The 11,519-nt window shown below is 30.7% G+C and overlaps 1 protein-coding gene across 1 annotated transcript; it reads right to left on the minus strand.

Annotated features, from left to right (window-relative positions):
• Nucleotides 1-242: 242 nt before the first annotated feature.
• Nucleotides 243-8,062, minus strand: LOC113856303 (nitrate regulatory gene2 protein-like). Its single transcript, XM_027488078.1, has 6 exons — nucleotides 7,838-8,062; nucleotides 5,819-6,977; nucleotides 5,150-5,221; nucleotides 4,549-4,763; nucleotides 2,556-2,779; nucleotides 243-1,494 (listed from the first exon to the last, which is right to left on the minus strand). The coding sequence occupies exons 2-6, from the start codon at nucleotides 6,915-6,917 to the stop codon at nucleotides 747-749; spliced, it is 2,358 nt and encodes a 785-aa protein (XP_027343879.1). The 5' UTR covers nucleotides 6,918-6,977; nucleotides 7,838-8,062; the 3' UTR covers nucleotides 243-746.
• Nucleotides 8,063-11,519: the final 3,457 nt, after the last annotated feature.

Below are 11,519 nucleotides of genomic sequence, written 5' to 3' on the forward strand. Positions count from 1 at the left end.
AACAATTAGTCATTGCTAAAAAAGGTATTCAATTGTATACGATTTGCCTTGTGGCAAGATTATAATTTGTAAATCATGATTTAACCATACGAAAAAACAGCACTTTCAACATCTATTTAGTTAAGACCAAGCATGTGGTTTATTTGTGAATAAAATTCGGTTACCACTATTCAAATCATGGTTTCGATAGTGTAAATTAGAATAAAAAAAATGCCCCTCAGCATTACCAAGTATTGTTGTTCATAATGCATTTCTTGAACTGCATTTATTGAAAAACCAGAACCAGAGACAATACATTAAACCAAAGGTCATATTGACTTAACAGCTGCATAAAAAACAAGGGACGTTTGTGTCAAAAAAACCCATCATAAAATTCAAGTAAACCTTAACCTATAATGCATATATGCATACTATAAATGTGGTAAAGAAAATAAAGTAAAAGTCCTATATATGACATTGCGTTAACAAAAATGACACTTTACAAGTTCCTTTTCTTTGCATACATAACACTTTAACAGAACCTAGTAATAATTATTTTGTCTAGCTTACCTGTAACCAACCCCTTTTGTATTAAAAAAGATGAAACTATCATATTAGTATGGTCACCCTGTAAAGATTTTCTTCCTACCTTTTTTATCATGTACAAATGCCACATCCACTGGACTTGTATCTGAAACTCAACATTCATGAGTTCAACATAATGCCTATAATGCTGCAACCTCACCATGCTTAATGCAGCTCTTTTCTTATTGTTTTGAGCTTTTCTTTTCAGACTTGGAAACTTGAGATTGTGAATTGGAATTATCATCTTGAGCCTGAGAATTAGATCTATGATGATAGTAATTCTTGGAATTCTGAATGGCTTGTCTAAGTTCAGCGTACATCTTGACAGAAGATCCAGAAAAATTATTCAATTGACCAAGAAATCTAAGAAAGCTTGCACGAAATCGATCAAAACCTGAGTCCCAGTCCTCTAAATTGTCATCTTTCAGTAGATTATTTGATGATTCGCCACCTATATGAGCATTCCAAGATGTTATACGGGGGTGATTTGCACCTTTACCCTGATTCTTTTCTTGACGTGGCAAGAACCGAGCAGTTTCACCAGCTAAACTCTTTATAGAATCCACAACATCCTGGATGGGTAATTCACCAAGCTTTTCCAACCAGATGTCACAGGTGGCGTATATTGGAGGACCGTAAATTCGCAGGAGTGGTAGTTGGGGCCTCCTCTTCTTCTTGGCTTTTTTTTGTTGAAGAGAAACACATTTGTTTAGCCATCCATTTATTGCCTCCAGATAGGATTTCTGTGCTCCAATCCACTTTGTAAAACTTGAGGCTAGATAATTGAGTTCACTTTCAAGATAGGAAGTAATTTGTCTGTGTATTTCGGAGTGATTGGTTATTCTAGCATGGCTGTTGCTATATGCTGTTGACATAATCTGAAATTGAAGCTTATGGCAATCAAACATCACTTCCCACATCCGACTTAACCTGCCACAGAAGTGAAATAAAAACTTAAGAAACAAAAACAAAAGCATTAAGTTCATATTATTGACACACGTGAATTAACATGTATAAACCATACATACACTTCATACCTAAGAAATCACATGTAACCTACATTGCAAAGGTTATTTTATTAGTACAGCATCAGTAAGTTATTAAAATATAAATCAGAAAGTCAGAAACCTTGAATAATAAAAAATTGTGAAGTTAAACTTGGGAGCATTTTGATAAGCTTTGAAAAAGCACTTCCATGATATATCCTTTTTTAGTTTTATTTCTAGAATCTACACTTTCTAGCTTATGATAAAAGCAATAAAACAGCATTTTTTGGGGTTTCAACTTTTTTCTTCTCAAAAGCTTATTTAATGATCATAAGAAAAATTAATTCTTTTAATTAAAAGAAACTTATCGTACGAACAAATCAGTGTTAACTTCGGTAAATTTTCAATTATACCATGCTACAAGATTACTCCTGATTTTAGGGTTGGAAAAAAGAAAACTATTAGTAGTGTCTCTTGACGTTTATACACTATTCTTTAGGACCCTCGCCCATTATTGACACATAGGGCTTCTACCTAAGTACCTAAGCAAGAACTTGAACACGACATAGGGAGAATGTAGCTTCAAGATATGAAAAGCATCATATGATAATAATCATTTCACTGCAGCCCCCAAAAAGGAGGGGAAGAAAGCATTCGCAGTGTCTCTTGCACCAGAATAACATTAACAGATTTGAACAATTTAAACTCTACTTCACTACGAAAAATTGGATAAGAATTTGAAACAGTATACTCCAATTGTGTAAGCCAGACATAGAATGACAGTCACAATAAACGGGAAAATTATGTAATTCAGTAATTGGACAACAACTCTTTCCAAGAAACTTCTACTTCAAAAATCTTCTGGTTAGTAAAGACACTCCAAATTGCTTTCTCAGTTAGTGCAATTTTCATCCCAATCTTGAAATATAATGCAAGATAAAAAGTTAACACACGACAGCATGAAAAAGTACCAGAGTTAAACAGCAGGAAGCCAAAGAATCTTACCCTTCAATCAATTCCTCAAGTTGAGGCTGAAGCTCTTTGTCCCGTAATTCTTCAATCCTCTTTGATATAGAGTCTATCCTAAGAATTGCAACTCTGATTCTTGAATGCAGATCCTTGACTACAGCACGTGTTTTATCAATTGTAGATGTCTTTACTTCTTTTGATTCCAGATGCTGTAAGATTTTACACTTCCTGTCATATTCCTTTCTGATCACCCCACTAGCCTGCAATTAGAAGAAATAAATATTAGTAAATAGACAAACAAATGCCCATATTAAGATCAGATAATTATAAAGGCCAGCTGACCTGAAAATTCAGTCTCTTAGAGGAAAGCATAAAGAATTTCAAAATTATAATTTCTGGTGAGACTACTGTTGTTGACCTCATGTCATGTTCACACTTGTTAGAATACATATAGCAAGGTTTACACTTTCTTGTATGTAATAAAAAAAATATGGTGTTTAATGATGATTCTGATAATAAAACCTAAAATCCACATCCATTTTAATTATCAGTTTTACTATGGTCCACAATTATGTATTACTAGTATTATCATCTATTAATTTTACTTATCATTTGACCAATTAGATCAATATATTCAAACTGATAAGAAACAAAATAAAAGCAACCAGGGCTAATCGATAGAGACATTTTTCACAAGACTCCATACAATTGAGATTAAAAAAGGCAGGAGGGGGTGGGGACCATTAATCCCTGATGCACAATGTATTAAAATCATGATCTTAATCTTGCTTTGTTGACTGTTCCATTTATGAAGGGGGAATAGGCCATAAATTTGCTTTAGCTTCATATGCTCAGCCCACTGTTTGTCACTTCTTTCCTGCATCACTACCTACAAAATCTTGCTGTGCATTCCACAAGCAAAGCCAGCCCCTACCACTCGTATCTATCCTGTCTATTTGGTTTCTACTCGCACTTACCGTGAATATTAGAAATATAGCCCTTACCTAGTTACTGTCCGCCAAGCCAAGCCAAGCCACCAAGGGCTTTTAACAAGTTTAAGTGATATTACTAGTCATGAACTCAAATTTGACCATGTCATGTCAGTACCCTCTCCAAATTTTGATCTGTAAAACATCCTAGTTCTACGTGATTTGTGGGATAAACATTCTTTAAGGGGAAATTTTTATTTATAATACCAAGGATATCAGAGGCTAACATGAAGAATATGGCCGACTAGAACCTAAAATCATGTCATGTCAAGTAACCACTTAATCTAATATGGTAAGAACCTTTGAAAAGGACAGACAAGATTCACAAGAATATGAGAAAAGGAAAAGATAGAACAGTATAAGAGGATGCGATATGGCCTGAGAGGATAAGTTGAAGATACTGCTTATTTTGATCCACAACTGTATAAATATTCCCAAAACAACACCGTATATTTACATAGAAAAATCCCTTCTTCCATAGTTCAAAGCCAAGGCAAAGTCAGCAGGTGGTAGTGGGGCCAGCAGGTTGATGCAGTGATGGCAGGGTGCAGGTGACAATTGTGTAAGTGCTAGTGTGTTGATCTGGTGCTGAGGAAAGTAGAAATGGTGTCATACAAGTTTTCTTATTGAGCCTTATACATGGAAAATCCTCAACAAAACTTACCATTTGTATAAGCTTATAGAATGTGATGTGTGCACCAATTTTATATATAGCTACTGTATCTAGGGTGCCAAACAAGCCATACAAACGAAATGCCACCAATCATGATGATAATTGCATGTACCTTGTGTGTGAGCATATGTGTGCGGAAAAAAATTAAAAGGAGTGGTATCAAATCAATGAACTGCTTCACTAAGAAACAGTTGATATCCTTTATTCTACTATCACTTGTACCTTATTGCTTAAAATACTAGTTAATAAATCACTCTAGGGCTTAGTCTACTATCCAAACCAAGATTTCTTCAACATCCTACTATCAAAACATAACATACCCAAAATACAGGTAAGTCAGTAATAGTTTATAAGAAATACACAGTACCTTGACTTCATCATAGAGCTTCCTTTCCCATGCATATAATCTATCCAAGGTTGAAGCATGACTTCCAGAGATCATGCAGAAATTATCAAAGAGATTATTGGTAAGGTCCTCTATATCATCTTTTGAGTTCGCTCCCAAAGGGTTTCTGGATGAAGAGGATCGAGATGACATCGTCCTATGCCAAGTTAAGTACTTAACCGAGTTTTGTGCAGGTTCTAACAAGATGTAATGAAAAATTAGATATAAAATTCAAGACACAGCTTTCATCAAACAGCAATTACCATAGATAGAGAGTATTTCAGAAGCTTCTAATATCACAGAAGATTGGCAAATGGCGGGTAGTTAAATACCAATATAAAACAATCGTACTAACAATTTTGGTGGGTGACAAACCAACTACTAATGAAATTCGATAAAAATCATAATTCGACGCACAATTCTAACAATACAAAGATTTAGAAATAGGATACTATCATTCCTACCAGAGCAAATATGTGCTCCAAAGGAATATGTCTGAACAAACAATCAGACAGCTCAACACAAGATGATCTGCAAAGTCCTGGTAACATGAGAGATCAAAAGCAAAAAGACTGAAAAATACCTTCCGGAAGGTGACTAGGGTCTTCCCCACATGAAAAACATGCCTTCAAAAATGAGGATGGCCCCGAATTATCTGTTACAATAAAGAATTTTTATGTCTAAATGTTAAATTGTTTAATCTTGAAGTGAATTGCATAACAATGTAAAAAACCTTCCAAAAACCCCTTTGACAATGAAATTTCATTTTAAACCCCAAGTAAAACAAGAAGAAACCTAGTAAAAAAAGTACCATGATCTCAGTCATAGATATTTACGCAGGAACAGGCTATAGGGAAAACCCCCCTTTTATTGTTTCCAGCTAAGAGTCCATATAGTTATTTGTGTAATCTATAGGTAGCATAGCCATAGACCATAAACAATAAGGAAAAACACAACATGCCATAAGAACTTCATTTTTATTTTATTTGCACACCTGTATAAATGGATTTGAATGCTCTCATGTGTCTTTTACACATGAATAAGAAGAGGGTGATAAACACAAAGAACCAGCACAAGGCCCATAAATTTTGTTATGTCCAGGATCTCTGCATTATGTCTATCCACATGATCTTCTCAAATAAAAAATTCATGAGAGGGATCCAAATCCTACTAAGAACTGTTAAAATTTAATATTTCCCAAATGGCATGGACACAAAGAAACATATGGAGAATAAAAGGCTAGAAAAATTACTTTCTTTTGCTGGAAATAGAGGACGAAAGTGCAATTTATTTGCCTCAAGCATTCTTGGAACCTCTTTACCAGATTCAGAGGCTTTAACAAAGAGGAGTTCAACATCTTTCATGCTTGAAAAGAAATCCTTAGGGACAACTTTATTTTCACTATCATTTTCTTTCACCGTGGATTTATTTGGTTCAGTTGGAACTACAACTGCTCTAGAAGCTGACTTTAATGGTGATACTTCAGGAGAGCTCCCCTTTTCCCCATTCACAAATTCAACTTCAGAAGCTGAATCCCCTGTCAGAGGCTTATTTGTGGCAGGAAAACCATTGGCTTGAACGTGATCATTAACTCTATTAAAGTTTTCAAATCTTCGGACTAAGGTATCTGTGGCAGGCTCATCATCAAATTCATCTTCAGAATCCAGAGAGTCTTCACTTCCATGAGAAGAAATCTTGTCCTCATCATTTTCCAACTCAGGAATTCCTTCCTCCTCGCTAAGCAGTGTTATATCATCAGCATTCCCCGTATCATGGAGCATGACCTTTCCTTCTTGAAAAGAAAATTGATTATCAATTGGATGAAAAAGACCAAAAAAGTCCCATGGTGGAGTTCCAGCTGGAAGAGAAGAATCATCAAATGCTGATGTTTCAGACCTTTCAGTAGATCGAGGAGTGGCATGTAGTGGAGCACTTGATGATGTTACCGTTCCTATTATAGGTACAGGTGGTTTTTCTTCAACCTTTTTAGAAGAATTACTGCTAAATTTCATATGATTTGCTTGGAATTTACTAAAGGTAGGAGGAGAGGGAGTTGGAGAAGCATCAATGTGCTGTGACACAGATGGAGAAGAGAGTGAGAACTGGGACATGGTCTTCTCGAGTGGCTCTGGCGTGGCATTAGTGGAAGTATATAAGGAAGATTCAATTGGTGCTTCAGGTTCAGTGAATTTTCTCAAGGCTGTTCCTGTACTTTTCAGTGACTGGACATATGAAACATGAGCAGCTGCTAATGAGCAACGGCCATCAAGTGCTTGCCTAGCAAATTTCTTCCGTTCACGGCACAGCTGGAGTGCCTTATCATCATCCATTTTGGAGCTTGAGGCCCCCATTACAACAAGCCTAGACTTACCTTCTTTCCCTTTATGCAAGTTTTGGTAAAGGACTACTATCTGTAGATTAATTCAGTATCACATCTATTAGAGAAACAATAATTTAATTCTATACAAGTAGTATAACAAAAGAAAATTACAGCTCAGAAGCAACTCAATATCCACAAAAACAGATTATGAAACATTACTATAGTTACTAGCATCAAGTCTAAACATTAACAGGTGTTAAAGATGTTTTAGTGTGTCATAACAATGAAATATCTCCATTATTATATACCTGTCAGAAAAGCAAAGCAGAAATAAATCTGACCAACACCCAGGACAAAAAATAAGAGTTTAAAAAGATGTAATTAAATCACCAATGCAACAAACAGGCCTAACTACTGCCATAGATTTCATTGTTTCAATCAAATAGATGATACTTTACTATTGATCATCTTTTTAAAAAAATAAAAATGAAAACCAAAGTTGGGGGCAAAGAGATAAGAGAACCCCATGAATATTACCACAACCAAACTTTCCAAATTTAGCATGAAAACAAAATCCAAATCCATGTAACACTAATTCCACACAAACTATGCATAAACAACATCACATCCTCAATCCAGAAACCCTCAACTCTGCCACCAAAACTACCCAATAGGTACAGTGACAGCACAAAGAAGTCAATCCAATACAGAAAGAAAAATAGATAAGCAACAAAGGAAGGAAAATTTCAGAACCCAATGGGAAACACAGTGCCTGGAGAAGCAGAACAAAGCAATAAAATTTAGCACAAAGTAGAAAACTTTCAAGGAAGAGAAAGAAAACCCACTTGCAAAATTGGAAAACAAAAAGTGGGTCACTCTCAAAAAATCATGAAACTTTCGAATGGCACAGTACATGTATCTTGAAGAAAACAGCACAGTGGAAACACAAACCAAAAAACGGAATAGAATTTGATAAAGTTGGAAATATTGGGTAGCGAGCGTGCAGTGAATCAGTTGTGGAAGTCAAGAACTTGGAATTCAGCGAGAATCGTGAACAGAGAAGAGAAGGGAAACTTGTATTTTATTTTATTTTATTTTTTCTCTCCCTAGGAAGAGAGAGAAACAGCGGGAGAGGAGAGAGAAAGAGAAAATGGGAGACGAATCTGGGATCGGCCCATCGCTGTTTCCATGCAAAAGGCATATGAAAAGACCATCTTAGTTTGGATGTGCGCCCCACCTCATGTTATTTTTCTGGTAATAGGACCCACTCATGTGTTGTTTAAAATAAAATATTTTTTATTAAAAACATATTATTAATATATCTCTTCTCATACTTTTCAATGTTATTTTTTAAATCATATATTTTGATTCTTTAATCATTATCCTATAAATATTAATTAGCGAACCAAAAAAAAAACGAAAAAGAACACTTTCTTGTTGAAGCATCTAAGCTTTTTTCTTTTTATATTTTTTAATAAGAGGCATCTAATTTCTACTTCTTCAATCATCCACTACTTTCTTGTATACTTTTATGTGTTTGTGTTGTTTTTAAATATGGTTTGCTAAATACAGTCGTTCAATACAAAACCATGTATTTCTTGCACAGATCTTATCAAATTAAAATTTAAAAAAATATTTTATAATTATTTTTTATTTTAATAATTTTTATAAATTTAAAAATAAATATTTTTACTACTAATAATAAATATTGAAAAGAGATTAAATTATATTAGTTTATATATTAATAACTAATATCATTTAATAATTTTTATTAAAAATTAATATAAAATCAGCTATTAAATTAAAATCTCTAATCATATAAATTATATTTAAAAAAATATGAATCCATAATTATTTAATACTACATTCATGTATATTAAAAGTAATATCATATATCTATAAAAGAGACTAAAAATACAACCTTTAACATATATTTTTTATAATATATTTTTTATTATTAGTTTAAATTTATTAAAAATTATAAAATTATGAGTTTCGTTTCTAATTGAATGAGTTATATCATAATTAATAGTTTTAAATGAATTTAAACTACTAATAAAATGGATATTAAAAAAATGTGTTGTTAACGCTCATATTTTTTTGAAATATGTGAAAATGAATTTTTTATTATAATATTATATTTATTCAACATTAACATAATTTAATATAAATAATTATGATAAAATATAATTATAATTTAATAATTTAATCCATAAAAACTACTTTACTTTATTAATAATATAATTATTAGTACTTTTTACAAAATTTGATATCTTTTCGTAAATTTAACATTAATATTTTGAATAAACTCTTATTTTAGTCTATAAATAATAAGTGTCAAATATTTAAATATCTAAAATTTTAAAAATATTACATTAATTTCTAACTTTCATTTTTGTTAGAAATTTTAATCATTAGATTAGATACTATCAATAACAACAATAAAATAATATTGATATGTTATGTTAAATGATACATATGATTAAGTATGTTAAACATTTTAGTCTCTAACTAAAATACTTGATGAATAACAATCTTAAAAACTAAAATGTCTAACAGTTGACAATTTCAAAAATTGAAATAAAATGAAAATATATATCATATTATATACGATGTCATTTTTATCATGTAATCAATCATACATATTGCTTGCAATATTTTGTTATTGTTTATTGATAATATATGTATCTAAGAATTAAAATATTCGACGAAGACAAAGGATAAAGGCTAACACGATGTTTTTAAAATTTTAAAAACTAAAATTTGGTATACTTATTATCTCAAAGATCAAAATGATGATTTAATTTTAATATTTTATAAAATCAAATCAAGCAATTAATTCACAATGATATTATTTTTTACTAAATAAAAATTAATATTTTGTTGACTAATTTATTTAATTTAATGATTTTCTATTAAATTATTTATTTTAACTAATATTTTAAAAAATTAACATGAAATATAACAAGATATATATAAATTAATCATCATTAAAATAATATTTATTTTTATTTTTAATTACTAACAAAATTATACTTTTAAAAAAATGAAGTTAACTTAATCTAAATTTAACACTTCCTCTGTTAAATAACTCAATATAAAATATAAATTTAACGATTTAAATGTTAAATTATCATAAAATCTTAGATAACTTTAATATTAACTGATATTTATTTTATAGTTAATTCTTACCTTTATTTAAAAAAATAGTATTCATTAAAATAAAATTGGGCTAAATGATTTAAATAATATTAATTTAAAAAATTATCAAAATAAAATATAAAAAAATTATTCCCTGTCTAGGGTAAATTTTTGCCACGTAAGCACCTGTTTTGTATTCAAACCAGACGAAATTGATATTTTATTTTTTATAATTAACATTTCATCTAAAAGAAAAATGAAACACCTAAGAAGGCGACATGTGTCAATAATTTCGTATGAATGACAGACTAAACAACCGCCACGTGTCAACATTTCAGTAATTCATCTCAAAATTGGACAAAACCATAGGATGATGACACGTGTTTGCATCTGGTTAATTAATATGGCTTTCGCCTATAGTTGAGACGAAATCACTATTGCCCATTGGTCAAAACACATATGCTGCACCCTTTTATCCAGCACAATTGAAATATAAAAATGTTATAATTGCGGGACCAAATCACGCTATCACATTGAAAGAAGAAGAGGAAGATTGCTGGGAAATATTGGTAAAGATTGGAAGAAATTTTAAGGTTAGTCAATTTTGAATTTTTTTTAGAATTTTTTTATTAATAAATTATTCAAATAGAAATGTTTAAATTATTTAAAATAATAGAAGTAGTTAAAATATATAAATATTTAATAAATATTTTTTGTGTATGTTAAAAATAAAAAATAAAATTTTAAATATTTTTAAATAAATTATAGAAGTTAGTAGATATTTGATATTGACTTGTTTAATAAAAAATATGATGTTATATTTGTTGAAAATATTTATTTTATATATGTGGAAAAAATATTACATTTTTTGTAATATAAAATGATGTGAAAAATAATAGTATATTTGTATGTGTTAAATATAATTTATTTTTATTATTTATATAAATAAGTATAATTGTAATTTTTTATTGATATGTTTTTTTTATAAATGCAGGATGAGTGAGATTATTATTATTGTATATTGGAATGAAAAAATTGTTATTGGAAATGAAGGTGTGACATTTGAAGGTAACAAAAAATTATAAAGATAAAAAGAGGGATAAGTTTTATGAATTTAAAGAAAAAGATTCGTGAGAAATTGAATCTTAGTAATAATCATGTCATATCTAGAATTATTTCTCAATTTATGGTTGATTCAAACGCTAAACAATACAATGCATTGGATATATGTGATGATGAAAACATTGATTGTATGATTAGTGCGTATCAACAACAAAATTTTACAACTGTTATTGAATTATATGTAGATATTGCATTTGGTGAGAGTTCAAGAGTTAGGTCAAATATGTTGGACTTAAGCTTATCAATGTCACCGCCTAACCTCATGGAAATGGAGAATATAAATGTTACAGAAGGTATAAATTATACTATTTCTCCTTAATTTTAATTTATTTTTAGTGACAACACATATTAAATAAGTGTATGTATTTTG

The sequence above is a fragment of the Abrus precatorius genome, unplaced genomic scaffold (assembly GCF_003935025.1).
Source record: "Abrus precatorius isolate BTA unplaced genomic scaffold, Abrus_2018 Scaffold1, whole genome shotgun sequence".
In the NCBI taxonomy this organism is placed as follows: Eukaryota; Viridiplantae; Streptophyta; class Magnoliopsida; order Fabales; family Fabaceae; genus Abrus; species Abrus precatorius.